At 41.4% G+C, this 26,442-nt stretch overlaps 1 protein-coding gene across 44 annotated transcripts in view; it reads left to right on the forward strand.

Moving 5' to 3' along the window:
* Nucleotides 1–26,442, forward strand: part of LMO7 (LIM domain 7) — a 151,356-nt gene that overhangs the window by 31,536 nt on the left and 93,378 nt on the right. For 35 of the 44 annotated variants that reach the window (XM_035115708.3, XM_088668542.1, XM_088668556.1 and 32 more), the window contains 2 exons: nucleotides 21,143–21,213; nucleotides 24,221–24,290. In XM_035115708.3, coding sequence (XP_034971599.3) covers nucleotides 21,143–21,213; nucleotides 24,221–24,290 — 141 coding nt within the window. Of the gene's footprint in view, nucleotides 1–18,954; nucleotides 19,114–21,142; nucleotides 21,214–24,220; nucleotides 24,291–26,442 lie in introns of those variants that run through there. The other 9 variants (XM_088668532.1, XM_088668569.1, XM_088668570.1 and 6 more) reach the window with 2 other exon arrangements.

A 26,442-nucleotide genomic window follows, 5' to 3' on the forward strand; every position in this document is an offset into this window, starting at 1 on the left:
GCATACCCTGACACCTTCCTGATGCTTCAGATGGCAACTCCCTTCATCTCTAGCACAGCCAATGGGCAGAGACGAATATGACCTAAGGTGGGAGAGTAACAGAGGTGTTACGAAATTATTCATGGGCAAGGAGCGTGGATAGAGAGGTTTTTCTCCACCTTGCATAATATTCGAAACTGAGACCATCCACTGCAGCTGAATGTTGGAATATTCAGGACAGATGAAAAAGGAAGTATTTAGAATCATGGATTGTTGGAAGGGACCCCCAGGGTCATCAAGTCCAATCCCCTGCAATGCAGGAATCTTATCTAAAACAGCCATGACATCTGCTTAAAAACCTCCTAAGAAGGAGAGTCCACCACCTCCAGAGGGAGTTTGGATTTGATATCCCGCTTTATCACTACCCGAAGGAGTCTCAGAGTGGCTAACATTCTCCTTTCCCTTCCTCTCCCACCACAAACACTCTGTGAGGTGAGTGGGGCTGAGAGACTTCAGAGAAGTGTGACTACCGTGGGCCAAGGTCACCCAGTAGCTGCATGTGGAGGAGCGGAGACGCAAACCTGGTCCCCCAGATTACGAGTCTACTGCTCTTAACCACTACACCATACTGGCTCTCACTAGTATTGCTCCCATAAGCTGTAGTGAGGGCCACCAACTTAGATGACTTTTAAAAGGGTTTAGATCATAGAGGTTAAGGCTATCAGTGGCAATTAAACATGATGACTGTGTGCTGTCCCCAGTGTCAAGAGACAGTATGTCTCCGAATACCTGTTGCTGGGAATCACAGGCAGGTATAGTGCTGCTTATGGGCTTTCCTTAGGCATATGACTGGCCACTATGAAGACATGATGTTTGCACTAGATAGGCCCTTGGTCTGATCCAGCAGGTTTCTGTTTTTAATGTTCACTCCAACATCTGGAGGACACCAGGTTGCTGAAGGCTATTTTAAGCAAATTAGTTTCTGAGTTCAGGCATTATAGGCTGCTGCAGTTAATTTGAAACTGGCTTATTTTCCTCAGAGGCATGCGAGGAAGCACTGTGAGCTAGTGGCTGAGGTGTAAAGAACTTAGAAGGCAAAACTGATACCCAATTCAATTATATTTTTTAATGGCTCGGTATAGGTTTTATTCTCATTTCATTCAAGCAACAGGTTTCTGTTTGTACAATGGAATTCCCCCTTCCTCTTCTCTCTCTCTCTCTTCCCACCCCCCACCCCAAAGCATATACCCTAAATCTGCTCCAAAACAGATTTTGGGAGCATGCCGTGGGGAAGAGGAAGGAAGCGCAAGTAGAACTCCACTCTCACAGCCCTATATTTCTGAACTTCTCTTAAGAATGTGAATAGTTTTGTTACCCTGGCAGTTGCCAATAATACTCACTGGGGCTCATCATGCTTCTAAAAGTGGGCCCAAAAACTAATTAGTCTGTAGGGGGCATGGGATCTAGAAGACTTTATAAAAGGGATTTGTTTTGGTTGGAAAAGGTATCTCTGATTGTAAGGGAGCTAGGAGCTTCTACCCCAGATGAGGTGGCCTGCTTTCTATCACTGCTTTCTAGCATGTTGTTTTAATGTTAAAGGCTAAGCTTGGGTATAATCGTTAAACCTTGAGCTCCTTACACCTTTTTCTGTAGCAGAGGTCTTAATACCCCTATTCTGATGTCATAACTAAAGTATTAACATGTGCATTTGCCATGCATTGAGCTGGTTCACATGGCACACTAAACCAAACCCAACATGCTCATGCGGAGAGAGCCAGTTTGGACAATGCACTAAGCCAAGCCCCGGCCGTCTTCATTCAGCATGGTGTGGCATCAAAAAGGACCAGGAAGGAACAAAGATTCTCTCTGAGAGACTGCACATCAGTGGAACAGTGGGAAAGCCCTAGCTCTCATAGGAGCTAAAATAAGCACATTCTTCCATTTTTACAGATGTAATTGAACAGTTGCAGAAATGCAGCTGGACAGACGGATTGCAACATTGGCATGGGCCAGAAATAGTGATCCATCTATCGTCTATTAAGTGAAAAGAAAGAGGGAATGGGGAAAAACTTGCTTTCTGTGATACTGATAGTTCCCAGGAGCATAACACAAATAGAGAACCAAGTTGGGTAACACTGTAACACTTTGTATTCTTGGCTGTCTCCAGCAAAATGCCCTGTTGTGGAAGTGCTATTTCAAAATTTGGAAGTGCTATTTCAAAAGGCAAAATGGTCTCATTCAGTTGCTGAAGGTCATTACAATTTGACCCCCAAGCCAATCCTCTTAAAATTACTTCAGTATGTGCTGTATCACAGCCATTCCTTACTAGCCATAATATAATGAATGAACTATTAAATTGTCCAAAACTGTTTTTCCAAAAGTCTTGAAAATTCCACAGTTGCAGCATAGTCTAGCTGGGGCTCCTAGCTGCTAAATAACATAAGATTAAAAATCCTTTGTCTAAGTGATTTTGTAGCTCTTGAAGCTGTGGTAAGATAGGATTGAAATAGGCAGATAGATAGACAGACAGACTGATAGGGCTACTTCAGGCATAGGCAAACTTGGGCCTCCAAATGTTTTGGAACTACAACTCCCATCATCCCTAGCTAACAGGACCAGTGGTCGGGGATGATGGTCCCAAAACATCTGGAGGGCCGAGTTTGCCTATGCCTGGGCTACTTATTATTTGAGGGATATTCCTCTGCTTATTTTTAGTGATTGAACAGATTTAATAACTAATCTATTCCTTATAAACTAGAAAAAGGCTGTGGCAATGATTTATCATTTAAATTCTTCTGTGAAAGAAACGAGTGCTACAAAATAAATCTCTTACTAGGAAATTTGATGTGCAGGACAAATTCCATACAAGAACAGCAGAGGTCAGACTGCGTTAGCAAATGGTGACTTGTGACAGAATACATTCTCTTAGGAAATGTGAAAAGATAACTTTTATTTGTTCGCTGCATTACTTTTTGTTTTGTTTTGAGGTTAAGGAGCAATGATATAAAACCAAAATAAGTGAAACATTTAATATAGGCCCACAGAATATGAGAGCTAAACAAAAACAAAAATACATAGCAGTGCACCACATATGAAAACATCATTAATAAGCCAGGTACCATGCTTGGGAGCAGGGTGGAGAAAAATAACACTGAATTTTAGCATCAGTGTCAAGTTATCTCAGCTTCGTTTTTAATAGGAAACATTTTCCACCAATTTGCTTTTCTTCTAGTGTGGCAAATCTATTCCCCCCCCCTTCCATTCTTCAACCATATATTAAGCATGTTAGTAGATACATAGATATGTGTGCATTGCTGTACCATGGAGGATACCATATTTAGGTACTTTTTGTATTATTATTAATGATATTACCATCTTGTACTGTATATACTCTGTTATCAGTCTTATTGACATTTGTTGTACAAGAACTTTCACTAGGTATTTTTTTGTTTAGCTCTCATATTTTGTTCTATATGTAATAATAAAAAAACTTCTAAATTTTAATAGTTTTTCCCTTAACCATTTGCCATGATTGAAAGTAAGCAATCTTCTTTTTTTTATGCCCCCCCTTTTTTCCTCTTGGGTATTTTTAGGACGAGTTCATAACCCAAATGGTGGTGTTTATAAATTTATCTTTCTAAAAGGCCAATACATATATATAGCTAAGCTTCACCATACTGTCTTGCAACCCTAAGTGAAATTATTATTGTAAAATATATAACAATTTTACTGTGCACCAAATTATTGTATTGTTGTTAGATTTACATCTTCATCAAAAGATCTTAGGGGCGTTCATGAGATCTTGTTCCCTTATTGTTGCGGTCAGTGCAAAAAGCTGAAATGGAGCAGAGCAGGATTTTCTTGCAAGAACGAGTGGGAAAGATTATAGACAGCTAAGAGCATCATACTTATAGGAAAATCAGCTAATAATTCTGACCACAGAAGCTATGAAAATAAATACACTTAAGATTCTGAAGTAAAGCACAGGTATCAAAAACAACCCACAGAAAAACCTCCCTGAATAAACTGATCTTGGAGTGCTAGTTCCATGCTTGACACAAAAACAGCTTTATTTTCGTTTTAATAAAAAGAGCCAGCCTGGGAATGTTCACCAGTTTGAATCCTTGTTGTTCTTTCACCCAAGTGGCCTCTTGTAGATATGTTAGTGAGCTCCTAGCCATAGTTAAGAGATTGGAAGCATGTTGTAAACTCACATAGCTTTGTTTCACTTATGCAATTTCCCCACCTCTTTTTGGGGTGGTTGGTATGGTTAGGGTAGGCTTATGCAATTGTATATATCACTTCTCGCCATATTAAAAAAACATGCCCTGAAATGATTTACAACCAAGTAAACTAATAAAATAAAATGATGAAATCAGAAATGTACTAAAAACATTTAAATGGTGCAGTGGTAACTAGACCTTGTTGATTCTAGACTGGGTTAATGCTAGTTAACATGGATCATGTCTGCATCGTCACATTTTAAGACCCTCCAGGGTTTTTTTTTCTACTGCACAGCTAGCGTACCAACTGTTACCAGTTAAAACTGAAAACTCTAACCTGGACCCACTTATGAAAGTCTTAATAGTGCATAGTACATTTTTTTAGCAGAACTAAACTTGGATGTTATTTAAAAACTGATGCCCTAAGCATTTTAACCCACTTGTGTATTTTTTTGGTTTTTGGTTTTTGTTTTCAAAAGAATCAGCCACTTGAGAAGCCTGAATAAACTGGTGACTTTTTCTTCCTTTTGAATATTTCAACTATAATACCTTTTCTTGTGTGAAAATTGCAATAAAAACAAAGCAGGAGTTCTTATAGATTGGGCACTTTATGGCGAGGAGGAAACCCAGCTGTTGTCTACTGAGCTGAAATGGAAGGTTATGACAACTGTACATTCTTGGGAGTATTTGCACAATAGTCCCACATCCTGTTATCTTATTGCCTTCAAATCTAAACCAAAGATAAACATGTCATAATTAGCAAGTGCCAAATTCCTTCTGAAGTATATCATGATTCCTGTTCTCCTGACTTGTGATATATATATGGAACATATGTGCAATGCAATATATTACTCTTAGATGTTTTATGTGGTGGTCCCTTGGAATGAAGTGAAGCCACATCTAAGAAAAGTTAAAGGCTTTTAAAAAAATTTAAGACCCAAGTGGAAGGATAAAAGTCTTGTTGCATTACATACATCCCTGCCTCTGAGGCACATTGATGTGGCCTGAACTGGGCACACATACATGTTACTGATTCTGTGCCGCAAAGTTGGTATGCATCAGCTTTTGATAGCCTGCTTGAGCAAAATGCATCATTGTATTGGCTGCCACCATTCTTGGACATGGCTCCAGAAGCAGAATAATTAATGTTATCCAAAGATGCAAATTTAAACTTTTGTTGTTGTTACTCAGTCATTTAGTTGTGTCCGACTCTTCGTGACCCCATGGACCAGAGCACGCCAGGCACTCCTGTCTTCCACTGCTCCCACAGTTTGGTCAGACTCATGTTGGTAGCTTTGAGAACACTGTCCAACCATCTCGTCCGCTGTCATCCCCTTCTCCTTGTGCCCTCCATCTTTCCCAACATCAGGGTCTTTTCCAGGGAGTCTTTTCTTCTCATAAGGTGGCCAAAGTATTGTAGCCTCAGCTTCAGGATCTGTCCTTCCAGTGAGCACTCAGGGCTGATTTCCTTCAGAATGGATAGGTTTGATCTTCTTGCAGTCCATGGGACTCTCAAGAGTCTCCTCCAGCACCATAATTCAAAAGCATCAATTCTTCAGCGATCAGCCTTCTTTATGGTCCAGCCCTCACTTCCATACATCACTACTGGGAAAACCATAGCTTTAACTATATGGACCTCATTAAAAGGTTCTATAATTTGTCCTCACTTTCTGCCATCAAGGTTGTGTCATCAGCATATCTGAGCTTTTAATGCTTAATAAATTATTGTATTTTAATATTTCTGTTGGAAGCCGCCCAGAGTGGCTGGGGAAACCCAGCCAGATGGGCGGGGTACAAATAATAAATTATTGTTGTTGTTGTTGTTGATATTTCTTCCGGCAATCTTAATTCCGGTTTGGGATTTATCCAGTCCAGCCTTTCACGTGATGAATTCTGCATATAAGTTAAATAAGCAGGGAGACAATTTAAACTTACATCAGACTATTTAAAAGCCAACTCTGTACACATTGATGATCCCAAGTGGGTTTGTTACAGTTATGATATACATATAGTTATTTATTACAAGCTGCATTGGTTGTTCATTTCTATGTTTTGAAGTCTTTGGGCGGTTGTTGGATTGTAGTTTACCTGAGGTCCTGGCAGAGCTTGCTTGCTGGAGCCGCGTGAACATTTCGTTAAACTTGTTCTGCATGTATTTCCACCATGGTGCATCTTAGCCACACCTTGTCATTGCTAGTGACATATATGGTAATCTCGATGTTATGGACTAATCAAGTTGGAATGTAAACAGGGTGGAGAATCCCAGCTAGCTGCAGGTGCTGTGGCTGGATTAGATTATGGGCTGCTTGCCTCAAAGCATGTTGTGTGGTTTGAATACCGAAGGCTTAAGAGGTTTGATCCCTGGTACAGTATCTCCTCTGATAAATTTATGATAGGTATGCTAAAAGACCTTGCAAGGCTGATGTCAATCAGAACAGGTAGTGCTGTGCTAGATCGAACAATGGTCTGACACATTTGTAGACATTAGTCTTTTAAATTTGTTTTGTTTTAGGTTGTAATGCAGATATAGGGGTAAAGGGGCCCCTGACCATCAGGTCCAGTCGTGTCCGACTCTGGGGTTGCGGCGCTCATCTCGCTCTATAGGCCAAGGGAGCCAGCGTTTGTCCGCAGACAGCTTCTGGGTCATGTGGCCAGCATGACAAAGCTGCTTCTGGCGAACCAGAGCAGCGCACGGAAACACCGTTTACCTTCCCACCGGAGCGGTCCCTATTTATCTACTTGCACTTTGATGTGCTTTCGAACTGCTAGGTGGGCAGGAGCTGGGACCGAGCAACAGGAGCTCACCCCATTGCAGGGATTCGAACCGCCGACCTTCTGATCAGCAAGCCCTAGACTTGTCAAATCTCTTGTGTACACTATCCACTCATAGAACAAATAGTCCCAGATTGGCTGGAAAGTGTATTTATGACAGATGTTTGAGACTGTTCAAACTTTTGCTCGTTTTCAGTTGCATTATCAAGCAGTTTCATTTTATTCACGTGTTCTGTACACAAATGCATAAATCACTTAATTTTTTTCATTGGATGTTCTGGAGCAGGAATTGGAAACTGATGAATTGGCAATGCATAGTGACATGCAATGAAGTTTGCGAATGGCAAACATGTATGAAGGAATCAGTCTATGCCAGTGAGCTTTTATTGGTGCAAAGAACCTCTTGATTAATAATAATTAAAGTAATGAATTGGGCTGATCATGGCAAAACTCTATATTTTGGATAGGCAAGGTATGGTACCATGATAAGTGCTTTAGCCACTATTTTGCTTAAAACTGTGTGTATGCAAGCTTTTTGCAAGTCCAGTTGGACTTCCACATAGTTGTGCTTAACATTTGAATGATGGACCGCTGCAAATCCTTCTAGAAATGCCCAGCATGTAATGTAATTTTGTCATCATGCCAAAAAACACCCCTAAACCTTACTTTAAAAAATCCGATTAGACTTGATACATAGAAGATTAAATAGGGAATTTTAAGACTTGACCTCCCCTTTCAACAACACCCCCCTTTTAATATCTTGCAGTTGATCCATGAAGTTGTTTTGTATGATGTATAGCTTAATGCTAAAGATATTTACTAGCTTTAATTTCTTATTGAGGGCGCAATGGAAGAGGTGTCTTCAGTTGCTTTACTGGTCTATAAATAAAACTTTTTTTGTTTCAGAAAACAATTGCTATGTTTAAGTAGCAGAGATGGGCATGGTGCCATGGAATATGTTGCTGAGAAGATGTATTTACATGGAATAGGCTGTTCTTTGTCTGAGTTGCTAGGCAGAACTTCAGACATTCTTAAAGTCTGAACATTCCAATATGTAGCTGATCATAGAAACCATTGTGGTCTGCAAATAAAGTTTTAAGCATCTTGTTTAACACATATGAGCAGTCTGGACTATGGCAAGCCTTCTTGCATAGTTAATATTTAGAAGAGCATTCCATAAGGGTCAGATCTCCAAAATTATTTCACTGACCGCAGAAAAAGTATAAATAGATTAGAAATGCAAATATTTTCATTTGCTGCTGTCTGCTTTGTGATGTAGAATATTACCTCCCATGTTGACTAAAAAGGGAGTGCAAGCTAATGTTGAGTAAGACCAGGATTCCACCCAATACAAGGCAGCTCTTGTTTGTTAACATTTTGCAGTTTCACTTGTTTGCAGCCAGATTACTTCACCCATCCATGATTGCTGTGTGTGGTTTCTGGCAAGTACCATTAAACCTTCAGATTTTCCTTGTGTATGATCATCAGGTCCTTGTATTAAGTTTCCTATAGTATTTCTTTGAAGTTTCTAAGCAATTTTTGTGAAGGGGGTACAAAAGGATTTCTTTATCAGCAGACAATGTTAAGTGTAGCAAATGTGTGGGAACTTTTGGCCCTCCAGATGTTTCTCAAACTGTCAGGCCCATCAAGCTTGGCCAATGGCCAGGGATGATGGGAACTGTAGTAACATCAGGTGAGCCAAAGCTTATCTCCAGCTGGTATAATAGATACTCTGATAGGACTTGTATGGCTCAATTGCTCAGGATAGTCTAATCTCTAAATTGATGGTTTAAATACTCTCGTAACTCCAGTGCGGATTCTCCATTCTCTGTTCTGTTTGCCCATCTTTTTAGCAGAGCCGAAGCTGCAGTTCTTCAATATGCTGGTGAATCCCATATCTATCTGTCTCTCTGTTCCATCTGAACTGGGAGAGGTGTTTGAAGAGCTACTTAGAGATGGTGATGGGTTCAGTATGGGCCAATGAATTGAGACCGAATCCAGAAAATACAGAGGCGTCATTGTTCAGGGATGGACCTTGGTAATATGCCACCCTGTGCAAGGCCATTTGACACCCTCCACCCCAGCCCTCGTGGAGCCAGTTTAAGCCAGGCTTTGAGAAGGAGGGGTGAGGACTCTAGCAGGGTCCTTCCCAACTCCTGGTAAGCACTTGTCTGGCTTGGGAAGGAGAAAGGAGGACTCCTGTCAGAGCCTTCACACATCCTTCCCGAGGCCTGGCAAGTGCTTACCAAGCTTTGAGAAGGTGCCCTCCTCGGCTGTGCACCTGGTGAAGCCACACTGCCCTAAATCCGCTCCTGCATTGTTGCAAGTTCTTGAATCCAAGAGGTGGGCTGTTTTGAATGGGTTGTCAGTGCCTAGTGGTGCAGCAGTTGAGCCACTAGCATATTTGCAAAGCTAAGCAGCTTTGGTTTCAAATTGGGTGGGGAACCATGTGTTGAGATTCCTGCATTGCAGGGGGTTGGGTTGGTCCCTTGGGGTCCCTTCCAATTCTATTATTTTTGTATCGCTTGGAAGGAGCAGGTCTGTAGCTTGAGGGTATTCTTGGATTCAACATTGTATTTGAAGGTTCAGGTGGCCTCAGGGACTAGGAGTGCCTATTCACAGCTCTCACTGGTTTGTCAGCTATGACTCATTTTGAACAGAGGCGACTTGGCGACTGTATTTAGTCTTCTGGTAATCTCCCGATTGGATTGCTGCAGTGCGCTGTGTGTGGGACTATCCTTGAAGACTGCTCAGAAACTCCAGCTGATCAAAAATGCAGTGGCCAGATTAGCTGAGAGTCCATTTGGAGCTCGCATAACCCTTGTTCCAAAGCACTTGCACTGGCTGCCAGTTTGTTTCTGGGACCACTATGTCCAAACTGCAGTTATCAAGCATCTGACTTAATTAGGGTTGCCAGACTCAATAGAGGACAGGAACTTCTGTGCCTTTAATTGCCCTGCTCTCTTTTGAGTCTGGAAACCTTAAAGAGAAACCAGCAGACCCTTTGTTTAATTTCCAAGCAAAGGGTCTGCTGGTTTCTCTTTAAAGTTTCCAGACTCAAAAGAGAGCAGGGCAATTAAAGGCACAGAAGTCCTGTCCTCTATTGAGTCTGGCAACCCTAGACTTAATGAGCTGCTGTGGTCATTCATTGGCTCTTCCCCTGAATGCATGCTTAGCTAAAATTCATTTGTTTCCACCTAAATATTTCCTATTTTATCTCCTTATATCTTTCTTCATCAAGCTCCCTTGCATGTTGGTCCTCTAATTGACTCACAGATGGATGGAAGCACACATTCCTCCTAATTGCTTATCCTGATTGCTTATACCCTTGCCTGCAGCTCCCTGCATTTCTCTACTGCCCCCCTGCCCAGTCTACTGGACCCTGAACCTCTTTCTCATCCTACTGTTGTATCCTGATGAATGCTTTTGGGTCTTCCTCTTTTGCCCAAGATATCTAGCTGTCATAAAACCGTTGACACTGACTTGCTGTTGTCCAGGTTTGGCACCCTGGCTCTTTATGATTATTGGTGATATTCCAGAGTCTGATGCTGTGCCAGGGTTTGCCTTCAGCTGAGGACCGAAATAGCCAGGCTTTCACCTCATGAACAGAGCTGTTAACTGCACGCTGTTGATGTTTTACAATTTCCCCTTCTCTCTCTCTCTCCCCCCCCCTTATTCAGAGGAGACAAGTGCAGGGAGTTTCTTGCATAGAGAGATATCAAAGCAGAACTCTCCTTGGTTAGCTTTAGAAATCAGTCCCTTCAACTCTGTAGCAGGCTTTATACATAATAATAGCTCTTGCCTGCTTTTGGCTTGTTAATCTGTAGTTGGTATGTGGGTAATGTACATAGCAACTAGCAGGGTGGTAATTTGATCTTTTGTTCTGGGAGACACACCCTAATAAGAGAGAAGGATTCTGTCAAACTTGTTTAGCTCATCTCAGCCATGTTATAGTGAGGTGAAACAGCTCCAGAACTTTCCTGCCGTGTTACCCTCATGCAAGGGAGACGAGATGCAAGTTAGAGCCAGGTTGACTAGGGTAGAATAAAACTTGCAATTTGAGGCTTAAGCTGTCACATAGGAAAATGACTGACCAAGTGGCAAAGTACTTTATGGCAATGGTAATAGAATGAGATGTCTAAGGGAGATTAGCTCAGGCTAGAAAGTGCAGGTGTATTGCTAAAGGAAATGGTGAGTTTGTTCACTGCTTAATTGTGGCAGTTTTTCACTGCAAAATTGCTATCACTTTTGCAGTATATATTTTTGTTAACGGATTTTTTGTGTGTTGGTGTCGTAGAGAACGCAATTGAGCTTCCTTCAAATCAGTGAACGAATCCAGATTCCCTTCTTCCATCAGATTTTATGTTGATTTATGCCTGTCCTCCCTCTGCTGACTGTAATTACTTGAACATATCTGCCAGAGGCAGTTTCTCTCATCCCTTGCCAGTGAACAAGCCTGGTGTTGGCTCTGAACCTGTGGTAATATTACCCCGTGCATCTTTCATTAGGCTATGCTGGGCAATGTTGGCCACGCTCCCTTTGCCATGTACTTTACAAAACATCCCTGTAATGGAAACGAGTTGAAGCCTGATCCATGGGAAGTGTTGATCACAAAGTTAATTCTTCATTATGTTCAGTGCTGCATTTTATGGAGGGTAGCCTGGCTGAAAATGTGTGATATTAGTAATATTGTAGAATAGTAGCGGGAGTGAAGATCACCAAACACTTTTTTTTTTCTTGCTCTGGGGAAAAGAAATGGCATGGCACTGTTTTGGGTTCCCATTTCTTCATTTTCATTTCTAATTTCAAATCTATTCTTTCTCTTGGATTCCAACAAAATAACTGCCTAGCTTCATTAGACTGGTACAGTTCTCAAACTTTTGTCACATCTACATATGGCTGAGCAGGAAAGAAATCGTTATCTGACACAGCCCAGAATGCATTTTTGCTGATCAGGCATAGCTTCAAATGTGTCTACCTGGTTATGACCTGTAACATATAAATTTAAATAAAAAAATTCCTTCAGTAGCACCTTAAAGACCAACTAAGTTTTTATTTTGGTATGAGCTTTCGTGTGCATGCACACTTCTTCAGATATCTGACGAAGTGTGCATGCACACAAAAGCTCATACCAAAATAAAAACTTAGTTGGTCTTTAAGGTGCTACTGAAGGAATTTTTTTATTTTGCTTCGACTCAGACCAACACGGCTACCTACCTGTATATAAATTGAACACAGCAGCAAATCTACCTAGAATCCTTGTACATATCTTAGCCACTGTCAAACCTGGTTTAAATTTTTTAAAGTCTGATACCTTAAAAATAAAATGCTATTCAAGGAAGCAGTGTTGCTCCTGAGTGCGCACTGACTGCAAGTGCGTGGCGGGGGAAGATTGCTAGAAAATGTGTTCGACATTTTAAGTGCTGTACATTGCATCCTTCTGCTTTTCAGTCAAATATATGATACAGAGATGATCCGGAAGAGTGGGAAGCAGGAAAAAGAACAGAATTCTCACATCTAAAACCTGGGCATGAAAAGAAAAACTAGCAATTACGTTAGAAGCTGCTTCCAAACTGGAAAACTGCAATAAAGAAGAGAAGGTTGAAAGGCAGCTACCTCACTGCCAGATTTTCTATGCCGTTTCTTGCACTAAGTTGTAAAATATATGCATATAATTGGTATTTTGAGGGGGGCAACACTGCTAAATTCAGGACTTTTCAGAGGAAGGATGAGTTCATTTAGCCTTAAACCTCAAACTTTTTATAAGCAGTAAGAAGCCTCAATGTCAGTGAAACTATGAAGACTATTAAAATATATCCAGAAGTACTATTAAGGCTTTGCTTTTGACAGAAAATCACTGCAAACTATAATTTTTGGCTCCAAAAATCTCTTCCAAATTATATGTGGTGACTTAGCATGTCTCTTACTCCTTGCTTTATTCTACTGCTTTCTGGAAAGGGTGGAAGTATCCTACCAAAAGTCTTTAGATAGACCTGCCTTGTTGTTGTTTAGTCGTTTAGTCGTGTCCGACTCTTCGTGACCCCATGGACTATAGCACGCCAGGCACTCCTGTCTCGCACTGCCTCCCGCAGTTTGGTCAAACTCATGTTCGTAGCTTCGAGAACACTGTCCAACCATCTTGTCCTCTGTCGTCCCCTTCTCCTAGTGCCCTCAATCTTTCCCAACATCAGGGTCTTTTCCAAGGATTCTTCTCTTCTCATGAGGTGGCCAAAGTATTGGAGCCTCAGCTTCACGATCTGTCCTTCCAGGGAGCACTCAGGGCTGATTTCCTTAAGAATGGATAGGTTTGGTCTTCTTGCAGTCCATGGGACTCTCAAGAGTCTCCTCCAGCACCATAATTCAAAAGCATCAATTCTTCGGCGATCAGCCTTCTTTATGGTCCAACTCTCACTTCCATACATCACTACTGGGAAAACCATAGCTTTAACTATACGGACCTTTGTCGGCAAGGTGATGTCTCTGCTTTTTAAGATGCTGTCTAGGTTTGTCATTGCTTTTCTCCCAAGAAGCAGGCGTCTTTTAATTTCGTGACTGCTGTCACCATCTGCAGTGATCAAGGAGCCCAAGAAAGTAAAATCTCTCACTGCCTCCATTTCTTCCCCTTCTATTTGCCAGGAGGTGATGGGACCAGTGGCCATGATCTTGGTTTTTTTGATGTTGAGCTTCAGACCATATTTTGCGCTCTCCTCTTTCACCCTCATTAAAAGGTTCTTTAATTCCTCCTCGCTTTCTGCCATTAAGGTTGTGTCATCTGCATATCTGAGGTTGTTGATATTTCTTCCAGCAATCTTAATTCCGGCTTGGGATTCATCTAGTCCAGCCTTTCGCATGATGAATTCTGCATATAAGTTAAATAAGCAGGGAGACAATATACAACCTTGTCGTACTCCTTTCCCAATTTTGAACCAAGACCTGCCTTATGCACATTAAAATGTGTGTAGGATTGGCTTGCAAGAACCAAATCCCCAATCCAGAGGTTTTCAACCTATTTGAGTCCACGGCTCCCTTGACCAACTAGATTATTCCTGCGGCAGCCCTGTGGGGCTCAAGAGCCCAGTTATGTCACCCCTTGCCTGCAGAGCTGGCAGCCTCTCACTCTTTTTCGAAAACCCTCCCTTGTGGAGGGTTCCCTCAGCCTCCTCTCCTCTCTCCTCTCCTTGGGAGTCCTCCGGGCAGTCACTGCTGTAGCCCCTGGTCTCTGAGTTGCCTCCCCGCTGCCCCAAAGAGAGGTGCCTCCTCACACTGCCCCACAGGGGCCTGGGAGGAGGTCCCCCCCAGCCTTAGTGGCCTAATGGAGACTGGCCAAACATGATGCCAGCACCATACCTTGGGTGCTGACAGGTTTGCATGGCAGAAAGGCTCCGCTTCAGCGCTGGGCACTCATTCAAGGCACCCCAGGGTGCCATGGCACATGGGCTGAAAACCACTGCAGCAATCAGTTTCTGTTTGTACACTGTCATGAGGAAGGCAGTACATGGTTTCACTGTTTGCACCATTCCTCTTTCAGACTAGCTTTTCAGATGTGCATGTTCAACACAGGAGTTGTTCATTACTTCCATCATGTATGTCTTGGGCTGGCTGAGGTAAGACGACAATGAGGGGTGGCTTGCAGTGGACCCTGGGGAAGGCTCCAGAAGACTTAGGAAGTCACTGTCTGATCCACGGGTGTTTGATGCTGAGGATCCTGAGGGTGCGGGGTCCAAATTTTCCTCATCCTGCGCTCGTCTCATCAGTCACCGCAGTGAGATCCACACGCCCTGCCTCCCTCCCTCTCTAGAACTGTCAGAGGCCAGCACTGAAGCTTCCTGTCACTCTGTCCATCCAGCCTTTGGAGTCAGATACAGATTCTACCCTTGTCTCTCCAGAGGGGGGTGCTGTGCTTGATTCTTCTGCATTTCAGGAGGTAGGAACACCTTCCCTGCCACTTAAATCTCAGACACACCAATGGAGGTGTGAACAAGTGTCAGCCTCCCAGGTGAAGTGTCAGATTGCTTGCTAAGGAACCAAACTGCTTTCTGTGCTAAGTTTATAACAGGAATGCAAGGGGCATGTTGTTGGATCAACGTATTTTACTAAGCTTCTCAAAAGAATCAGCCTCTGAGTTTGTGTGCTTCAATTGGGGTTCTGGCAGAACAATATGTTGCCCTTCTGTGAGACCAACATAGGTGTTAGAAAAACATTTTGCACAGTTTGCACAGTGAGGGACAGAGATGATCTTCTGTAAAAAAAAATTCCTGCTGCAACATTCCCTCACATTAAAACTCTTGTGCAGTAAACCAGCAGAGCAGGAAGAGGTCAGTGCTGAAGGCTTTTCTCTCTGATATGGTAGCTTACAACACTAAAGTCTTCCTCCTCACGACCACCATGGGAAAGTGCTGAAGTACTAGATGTCGCAATTCTGCTATGTCATACTCTGCAATGTGTAGAATGCTACTTTGCCCTAAATTCACAAGCAGCAGGAAGATGTGATAAAATGGACTGCATTAGATGTAGGCGAGATGCCGCTTTTTGAATAATTCCTCATGTTTAGAAATTTGTTCAAGTAGACCTAGCTGCCTCCCTACTGTGCTAATGAAGTGTAATGGCTGCATGCCTGCTGTTTTCTTTCTACTGTAGAGGAATGCTCATGAGCAGTCAAAAGGCTCCTTCATATCTCTGCTTATTAAGTGGAGATACGGTTATCCAAAAATCTCCTTGTCACATGGTCGGAAAGCTCACAATTGTTTCCAGGCTGTCACTGTTTTGCTGGAGAGATGCAGTCACATACTGGATAATCTTTAAGATTGCACAGTGAAAGAGAATTAAAGAACTCAGACAGAACAAATGTGCTTCCCTTTGTGCAACATGTGGGATATTACCACCACCACCACTCATAAAAGTGTGTTAGGTGTATAAAGTTTGTAAAAGTAAGAAGGCAGCGAGAATGGTGGGGGGGAATGAGTTGCAGGGCATGCTTTTGCCCAAGAGAGAGTTCTCCCTCCTTTTTTTTAGACAGATTTTTATTAAAGATTTCTTGTTTTACAAAAGTATGTGGAATCTCTCTTTTTTTCAAATTACATTTTCTACAGATCAGTTTCATTTGCTGAGACATTAGTGTTACATTGGGAAGAAAAGGGAGATAGAGGTGGAGGGAGGCATGGTGGGTGGGGGTGGGGGCGGGTGGCAATGTTTCTATTCTACTTAATGTATGTGCGGGGTTTTGTGCCAGCGTCGCTTGTGAGGGTTCTCTTTACTATTTGCTTGTGTTCCTTTGGTGGTGAGAAAGGTTGTGGTTGGCCTAGGGTGTGGTTGTTTGTTTGTGATTGGCTGTGGTGAACTTTGTTTTCTTGTGTGTCTGGGGTGGGTGGGTGTTTTTGAATCATGTTAGCCATATTGATTCGTATGCTGTTGGTGGATTCTTGTCGTTGTCTTGTTGGGCTGTGTAGGGCATCTTCTTCTATTTGTCCCCGTGTCAGTTTAAGTTTGTTGGTTAGTTTTTGTAATCGGGTTATTTTCTCCCTCCTTTTTTTCAGCACATGCTGCTAAAGGTCTTACGACACCATTGGCCAAGCCAGCTTTTCATCCTTTTACACACACAGCCCCAAACTCCCTGCTGTGATGGGGAAGGGGAATAGAATACAAAACATGGTCTTGCGTTAATGGTACAGTGGTACCTTGGATTACAAACGCTTCAGGTTACAAACTCCGCTAACCCAGAAATAGTACCTCAGGTTAAGAACTTTGCTTCAGGATGAGAATAGAAATCATGCTTCGGCGGTGCAGCAGCAGCAGGAGGCCCCATTAGCTAAAGTGGTACTCCAGGTTAAGAACAGTTTCAGGTTAAGAACGGACCTCCCGAACAAATTAAGTTCTTAACCAGAGGTACCACTGTATTGCTTTAAAGAGAACTTTCATTGACACAGAGGAATGCAATCCTTACAAGTCGGGACCTAGTTCCCAAATCTGTTTTGGTTACCTCATCAAGGAACACTCCATTTAGATATGAAAGGTACCATGTGAAACTTATGGCAAAGCTATAGATCTTATTACGCAACACATTCCTTTAGGCATCCCAGTAATGAAATTGTCTACAACCAGAAATGCAGAATCTATAATCACAGTAAGTGAGTGGTGTCTGTTACAAAATGCATCCCTCTCAAAGCTACTTTAAGGGAGTTATACTGTAACACATGTTATTAGAAACAGGGTGGTGACTTTGGAATACCAGCATTGTGCAGTGGTACCTCGGGTTACAAATGCTTCAGGTTACAAATAACTCCGCTAACCCAGAAATAGTACCTCGGGTTAAGAACTTTGCTTCAGGATGAGAACAGAAATCGTGCTCCGGTGGCACGGCAGCAGCAAGAGGCCCCATTAACTAAAGTGGTGCTTCAGGATAAGAACAGTTTCAGGTTAAGAACGGACCTCCGGAACAAATTAAGTTCTTAACCAGAGGTACCACTGTATTCCAAAGCTGATTGTTTTTATATTGGTCATTTGAATTAGGCAGTTTGAATCAGTCTTTCTTATAAGTTATTCAACTCAGTGTTTAACTGTTGCTCTTTAGCTTAATATGCTGAGTGACTCCTGCAGAGTTTGAAAAGCATGGCCACTAGAATTAAATTAGGATAATTACCTTTATTTGCATTAATTACACATAGTTTTAACTCCTGCGGGAAAACATATAGCACAATTGCACTAGACCAAATTTGGGAAACTTGGCTCTCCTAGATGTTGCTGAATTGATTATTATTATTCCTGGAAGCTTCAAGTTATTGTTTATTTTCCATCAGTAACTAAATATTTAAATTACAATGTGGTGTATGTATCCCACAGCAATAGCAACCTTGGCAATGCCTCTTCATGTCACAAACCAGTGTGCATTATGGTATGTTGGTGGCTCCACCGCTGGAACACATTTCCCAGACAGAATCTCCTAATGCAGCAATTTTGCATTGTGTTTACATTTTGCCGCTTGTTAGTTGTGAGATGAAAATAGATAACTTTTGATAACTTTTATTGGCCACTGGTTTCTAGTCTTTAGATAACCTCTTAAATTCTTACAAGGGTACCATTGGCAGCATATAACTTCTAGTTTCTCCGATACTATTAATTTTAATTGATCTTTATATGTGTGTGTACATGTCCCTATTGCACACCACTCAGAAACCACAAATTTAAGTGATATAAAAATTGTTCTAAATAAATAAAAATGATTACTTAGCAAGTAGTAGCAAAGACCCCTGTGTGATATAGGCTGCTCACCAGACAATGTTTGGCTGGATGGACAAATTGGCTGCCCATGTCCTAAGTATGATCCTTATCAGTTTTTAGTTCTCCAGTAGTCATTGGGTCAATTCTACACGTTCCTGGTTAGTAATCCCTGGTGTTTCACTCCACATAAATATTTAAATCCTTAATCTTCTCTTTTCCCACACGGAAAAAGAAGTCAACAAGACTAACTTAGAACTAAAGTATGGATTTCACAAAGAGCATTGAGAATCTGCTTCAGTAAACTTTGACAGTAGCAAGCAAGTAATTACACAGGCATTTCAGAAATGTTGTTTAAATAATTAGTTCTTTATACACTGAAAGCAAAGCAGCCTCATACTTGGGTGTAGGCACTGGAGTAAAGGAAGTCGAATGCTCTGAAATTGATAGCCTCATTTCTTCTGGAATGTGATTTGTCAAATGAGGTGCATGCAACACACACTGGATTTCTTTTTCTTTTTCTTTAATAGATGTGAATTAAAGAAATGTGCCACACCTCTGAATTAACCAGTTGGTGAATGGTGTGTTTGATCAAAGTATGAATCATAATGCTTTAAAAGCTAACGATTTTTCACCACAGTGATATGATATATTAATGGCTTAAGGGGACGAGTAGTAAAATAGACCTTGGCTTTTAAGCAGCAGTCATACAACAGTTGCCAAATGCCGTTTTTGATGCAGTCTTTTTCTTTATTTTGAGCCAGAACGGTAGAGTGGGCAGGGTTGGATTTAGCTTTGGGAGAACTGAACAACGCTATCTTTGCTGAGTGTTCATTTAAATATAACGTCGTGCTGGCTACCAAAGTGATATGAGCAGGAAATCCACAGCTACTAGACATCTCTAATGTCAAAAACATATCAAAGGCTGGTAAGAGGCTCTTATCAAACCTTTTTATGAATAGCTATCTAATACATGATATCATTACCGAGGCCCTAGGGCAAAGGTAGCAGACACAGGGATGTGGGGATTAGTTAACATAGTTTGCGTCAACTTGGCCAGTGGAGAATGCTGTGCATTGCCTGCTGGGAAAAACCACTGTTCTGTCATTCCTTCTGTATGCAGGAATTCTGTACGCAGTTTCTAGTGAGATTAGACATTGTGATGCAAAGTATGCGCTGATCTCAAGATGCAGAATGAGCTATTTAATGATGCCCAGCATGTTTCAGCTAGATGAGGTATTCCTCTAGGAATTTTTTTTTAAAAAAAATAGCACAACCTACTCTTTCTTCAGTATACTGTATTGCGATTGATTCTCTCTCTTTTGTCTATTCCAGTTGATGCATCCCATTTTGTGTGTGTGTTGAAAGTATAAGTTGTCAACTAATTGCATTTCTTAAATGTCGTACTTACTAAAGTACCTTAGAAATAAAACTGTTAGCTGCATGTGATATTTATTCATTAAGGACATTTTTAAACCTCCCTTAATCAATTAATCCCAGAGTGGACTAAAACAGCAATTAAAGCAACAACTGTAACAAAATACGAGCAGGCCATGATGGGCGGGGTATAAATATATCATTATTATTATTATTATTATTATTACAAATAAAATACATAATAAATATTTTAGCATACCAATTGCAGCAGCAGACTGATATTCCACAAGTCTCTGGGCAAACAGATTTTAACCTGGCACTTAAATGACAACCATGTCCATGCCAGGCTTACTTCCAGGGAGAAGGTAGGTCATAACGGGTGCTACCACCAAGAAGGCCTTATCTTGTGTCATTACCCTAGTGCTGGAACAATGAAAAGAACCTCCCCTTGATCTAAGCACCCAGGCAGACGGCCAATGTGAAGTGGAATTTCATATACCTGGTCCCTCAAGTGATTTAGGGGCTTATAAGACAGTCATCTTAAATATAGCCTGGAAATGATTACTGTAGGTCTTCCATTGATGACCTTTCAGGATCAGTGTTCAGGATCCTTGATGTCTGTCCCCATTATCTTGCCTGGGCATACTATACTAACTGTAATTTCCAGATTGTCTTTAAAGGCAGCCCCATGTAAAGGGCAATATCCAAATGATCAAATAATACAGACACTAGTATAACTGTTTAAAAAGATGAATGCCATTAGAAAAGAATGGTTCAGAAGAATGGTAATTTATGAAGGGGGTGGAAAGACATTTGAGGGTTTAGCAGCTATTTGTTTTTCTGGCTTGAATGTCGTTATGAATGCATTACTAATAGGCTAAGGCATAACAAGAGAGCCCTAACTCTGTATGTTTAATGAAAGTTGCAGGAACAAATTGCAATGGGAATCTGCAGGTTATGAAGCTGGGGTGTGTGCCCTGTCCCCATTTCCAATAAAATAAAAGTGAGAAGAGAGGCAAAGTATGGTAGATGTAGTTTTGAAAAAACTTTCAGGCCCTTGAAGTAAAACACCTTAAAAATGCAGCAAAATTTGTTATCAGGGCCATTTCCAGTGTACTTTTAGAATGTCTCCTGTGCCCTCATGAAAAGATAGCATAGTCTTGCATTCATAAGCATGAATAATCGCTAGGGATACTGATAGTCAACTCAAAACATGTGGTTGCCCCTGACATTACCACAAACCTACAAAAATCAGTGTGAGGTTGGGATCAATGCCCTGTACTCCTTCCTGGGTGAACTAGGTGGGAAGGGTAGAGATCATACTTGCAGCTCCTGTGTGCTTCTGAGGCCTTCTGGCTACAACGGTGTGGATCCTATTCTGCCCCTTCTCTAGGTCCAAACTTGAGAGGGAGATTGGAACTTGTCACACTCACCAGGATAAGGGGAAGGGGAAGGCTTTTCACCATGCTGAGTAAAATGGCAGACTTGAGAAATAATATCCTATGTATCCATCTAAAAGGGCTGCATTCTCTTGTTTCCCATTTTCTGAAAAGACAGCTTATTATATGTTTTCTTTCTAGGCAGCTACTGGGAAAAGTTTTGGAAAGAACGACTTCCGTGCTGCTTTGGAAAATGGAGTCCTCCTGTGTGAGTAAGTATTTTTGACAAGAAAAGGCTTTTTAAAACTGTTGATCATCTATTGATGAGTGCAACAGCAGAAGCAGTTCTGCCCTTCTCAGGCTTACAAGACTTCTTAGTATTTTGCTTTATCTTCCAGGAGGCCTTGCACACCCCATGGCTGAGATGAAAAATGTTTAATTGCAAGTGAAAATATAATTGTGTGCGCTCTTGGGTGTTTTATTTAATGCATTTTGTTTTCTATACTTCACTTGATGCATATAAAACTAAACATTAACCATCTTCAACAGAGCAATTTTGGTATGAATCTACCCAGTTCTATTATTCCCATGCATAATATGACACAGTCCTCCTCTTCAGCAAAGTGAAAAAAATCTGCAGAGAAGGTGGGCTGTATTAACACCAATTCTGAGGATCGTTTAGTTCAGAGGTTGGGAGCCTATGGCCGTCCAGATGTTAATGGACTGAGGCTCCCAGAATCCCTGGCCATTGGCCATATTGGCTGGGGCTGATGGGCATCCAGCAACATCTGGAAGGTGTTGGTGTGTTTTTCAGTATGTATCACATGATACATATCACGTGCAACATGTATCATGTGTTTTCCCCATAACTCCATACCACCCTGATTCCAACATAAGTTGTGACTTGGTAAGAGAAAGAAGTCCACATGAGCATTCATTTGTATTTTCTCTCAAAATATACATTAAAATTAAAAAAAAAACACCTGAGAACTGTTTTGGAACATTTGGAAAGTATGTTTGTCAGTGGAGAACCCCAAGTTATTACCTGTACATTAGCCTGGGAGGTGTGAATCAGGTCAAGTTTCTGTTGAAAGTCTATTTACAATTAAATTCCTCAATCATCTGAGGAGCGGGAACTTTCTCTTCCTGGCTTCTCTTACATATTATCTAGCAAAAGGATACCCCAAAAGTGGCAATTATGGTACTATTCTCCCAGTGCCCCAACCTTTTAAAACACCAGCATGGTGCTTCTCTCTCTCTCATCATCCACCACATGTTAAATAGTCTAGCAAAAAGCCTAAGTAGTAGTGTTTTTTGGAAAGATTTAAAACTCCTGCCAGGTACCCTTTTCAAAGATATATTTTCCTAGTACTTTTGTCATATTTGGCAATAGACATGTGAAAATATCTGGCATTTGGCAGATGGGACTGCCCCCGTTTTTGAAGCTTTCTTTCCTTCATACTAATGAGCACCCACTTGCAATCAAGAGAGGTCTTGGGTGATGGCCTTTAGAAATGAAATTCTTTCTGAGAATGCAAAGCTGCGCCGCTGCAACTTGTTTAATTCTATGGTTAGGTTTTATGGTTCATTCACTTTATGTTCTCCCCTCCACTTATTCTCAGGTGTTTGTTAGCGAATTGAGAAAAAATGTTTTTACCTGTTGACATGCTGTTGTATATAAATGGAAGACCTTCAATTATGGCGATCTAGGCTACCAGGCTTGTGGGAGACTGAGCTGTTACTGTTTCTGAAGTTTTATTTTGCTTCAGATATTGTATTTATAGGCAATTTTCCAACTTTTGTCATAATGAATCTTCCTAAATTAAGACCTTTGGATTGCATGCCTCATTCTTGGTGGGGCTGGTTCACACATATAGCTCACCACCCGACAACCATAACATCAAGTGATGACATGCATGTGTGATTTATCTTCATGCCTTTCAGTAGAGCTAGTCCACAAAACCCTGGCAAGTAAGCAGTTGTGAGCTATTTGCCTGTGTGAACCAATCTGTTAGGACTGTCAAAACTGGAGGCAGAATATTGCTCGAGTTCTGCCTTGTTAAAAATCTGCTTTGGGGAGACTTGGGTGCTGCCTGTTCACATAACACTGTGTAACTGTAGCTGCTGCCGGCTGGACTAAGCCCAGCGTTCATTTCAGCTCCAGTTTTGTATGCTGAACTGGTCAGTGCTCGAGTTGGACCTGCTTTTTAAGTGTATGATGAGCCTCCTGGTTGTGTAAATTGGCCGTGATGCATATGCTACAAGAGCAGGCATCTCCAAACTTCGGCCCTCCAGATGTTTTGGACTACAATTCCCATCTCCCCCAACCACTGGTCCTGTTAGCTAGGAATCATGGGAGTTGTAGGCCAAAACATCTGGAGGGCCGCAGTTTGGGGATGCCTGTACAAGAGGGTATTGAACAACTTTGTTCCAAGTCACATTTGTTTGTCCTTCTCTGTAGTAATGATGGGAATACTCCCCCCCCCTGCTTCGTAGCAAAGTGTAGTCTATCTTACATGGATGGTGTTTGCTTTTGTTCAGTCTGGGTAAGGGAACTGGTCCTTGTTTGGTCAGCACAACTTTTCTAAATGAGGAGCACAAGGGTTTCCCAGAAGCTTATTAGAGGCTATTCCCAATGAATTGAAATTCATGAATTCATGAATTCCCAAAATTTGAAAATGGTGCATAAGCCTCTCTAAAAGACAACCCCACCCGACCCTTTCACTAGTCTCTTCTTACAATGTGATGGTTGCATTCTCTGTGCAGTTGAAGCTGTGGTGAGGCCAGCAAAAGGTTTGGCCAGCAGTTCTTGTAAACCATGAGCTCTAAGACACTCCCAAACTCTTGCAGTGCACAGGGGGGATTCCTTGGCAGGTAAGGCCAAGGATTCCCTGAAGGTAGAAAGTTGGAAAACGAACAACTTTTATATATAGCAGATTGCACAAAACAAAACCGAAAAGATTCTTGTCTATGCATGCAACTTCATGGTATGAACAACAGTATTTTGTGTAACCACATTGTATTTGTTTGACACTTATTTTCCCATGCTTAAAGATTTTCGTTTGTTTGTTTTACATTTCCCAGTCTTTTGATACTTACGTGTACACATCCATATGATACATTTTTTATCAGTGGAAAAGCTGAGGCAAAGGCAGTTGTCTGTTTAATTAATTCATATAATTTAAATGAGAGGAGCAATACTTTGTAATTTTAATGTTTATGTTTAGCCCTAGAGTAAAATTGCGTTATAAAGCCTGGTTAACTCTCATTCTTTTGTAGTCTAATTAACAAGATCAAACCTGGCATCATTAGAAAGATTAATCGTCTGTCAACGCCAATAGCTGGGCTGGTAAGTAGTAAAGTATATTTTTGCACTGTCAGTTTTGCTTTCTGGATTCTCTTTATTCAAATTAGCAAATTGGATTTTTAGAGGTGATATTAATATAAGGTTTAGGTGCAGTACTGACCGTTGTGCGCCCTCCTATCAGCCCCAGTATGGCAGGAGGTCAGGGATGATGGGAATTGTAGTCCAACAACATCTGGCTCCCCCCTTGTTGTTTTCATGTTACAGTATAGACTTACTAGATGTTCACAACCTGTTCTTAATGTATTGTTATTGGTAAAGCTATGGCAAGCCTAGTAATGTACAGCAATATTTTCCTTGAATTGGGTTTCATCTCATTCTTCATACCAACACAATTACTAAGCATGACTAATATTGCCTTTCTTTTCTCTCTCTTTACTACCTGCCTCCATATGCAACATCTGGGTCAAGTTTTAAAGTAACTTATCCAGTGTTTTGTGCAATGTAGTCTTGCTTCTACCACGATCCCCTATTTTTCCTCCAATGATGGTGTTCAGTTAAATTTAACAAACTCTCCTGCTGTTGCTAAGCAAATAAATTATATTTTGAAACAGCAGATCAGTTTGTTTCATTGCACCATTTGAAACAGAAAATGTATTTATAATAGGGATAAGCAACTGCAAATCTAGGGGCTCTTAACACTTCCTATGTTGGGCACATTAGCTATTTTACCCCTGGGGAATACAGGTAAATAATATCTTTTTACACCACATTCCCTTGCCCAGTGAGTCAACATTTAACCCTTCCATAGCAGGAAAAGTGATACTGAACCAAAATAGACCTTTTATGGCGGATTGCCACTGAAGAAAGGGTAAAATTCCTCCTCATCCAGTCTGTGTAGCTGTTGTCCAAATGCTCATTCCCTATGACTGCTGCTTACAGAAGAAAAGCATGTCGGGGCAGATCCATCTTGGATGTCTATGCAGCATCTAGCGTGGTCCTCAGACGATGAGGAGAACTAGAGAGCAACTTTATTGCTGATCGCATAAGTGCAGTACGGGGGGAATCAGAAGACTTGGTATCTTAGGATGAGCATCCTTGTTGTATACTAAGAGGGGCAGTACCAAGACACAGCTCTTCACCTACTGGAAGATGTTTGGGAGACGGAAGCTACTGATAGCCAGCCTTTTTAGTTGTGTTAAAAATATATCACCAGTTAAAACGTGAGTTGCTGACCAAAATGTTTATAGCTAATGAATTATTTTTAAAACAAAACTAACAAAGAAGAGGTGAGTTCCCTCAGGTAAAGTAGTATTTTAATGCACTGGGCATGGTAGGTAGGATTATTTTTAGAACAGAACCCATAGCATTCTTCATGGTACTGTTCGTCACTAAGCACATTTGAACGTTATTTCTCTTGAAAATGTTTGGGGAGCGATTAGCATAGTTGAACGTTTTGAATTGGGCATTGTGTACTGCAGGAAGGGCAACATTCCAATTAGCAAATTCCATCTGTGTGATGCTCTTTACATAAAAAAGCATGCCGTGAAAGCTGGGCTTCTTAAGCTGCAAATAAGATGCAAATGGACTTGTGAAGCAAGCATTTCCACAGGAAAACTAAGAGTGTGTTGCTGGGGTGGGCGAGGGGGCTAAACTAAAAGACATGCATATCTAGGGCATAGCTGCCAAGTTTTCCCTTTTCTCGCGAGGAAGCCTATTCAGCATAATGGAATTTCCCTTAAAAAAAGGGAGAACTTGGCAGCTATGATCTAGGGCAAAGTAAAAGCCCCTCACAGGTGAAGGAAGTAGTCCTTGCCATTAAAAACAACAACAAAATAACACATAAGGGCATGGAACCAAACTTCTGCAGCAAAACATACGTTGTGATTGTGTTAAGTACACAAGTACACCCAGTTCCATTGTATAGAATTGACAGGCAGAAGAAAAATGTAAGCATATGAGGGCAATGCAAGAGCCACATTTCTTTGGGGCAAACTTTCAAGGGCCCCATGAGCAAGCAAAAATGGACAGAGCAATGAATTACCTCTGTATCACTGTGTGTCTAGTTTCTGCACACATCTCTGTATCCTCCATCCCAACAAGAGGCATTATCAAAATTCAAAGACACAATCCAACCAGCTGAAAGGTGGGTGGGTGGGTTGCCAGTGAGGGAAGTATTATGGGCTGGGTGCATGTG

The sequence above is a fragment of the Zootoca vivipara genome, chromosome 4, assembly GCF_965207765.1.
Source record: "Zootoca vivipara chromosome 4, rZooViv2.hap1.1, whole genome shotgun sequence".
Lineage (NCBI taxonomy): Eukaryota > Metazoa > Chordata > Lepidosauria > Squamata > Lacertidae > Zootoca > Zootoca vivipara.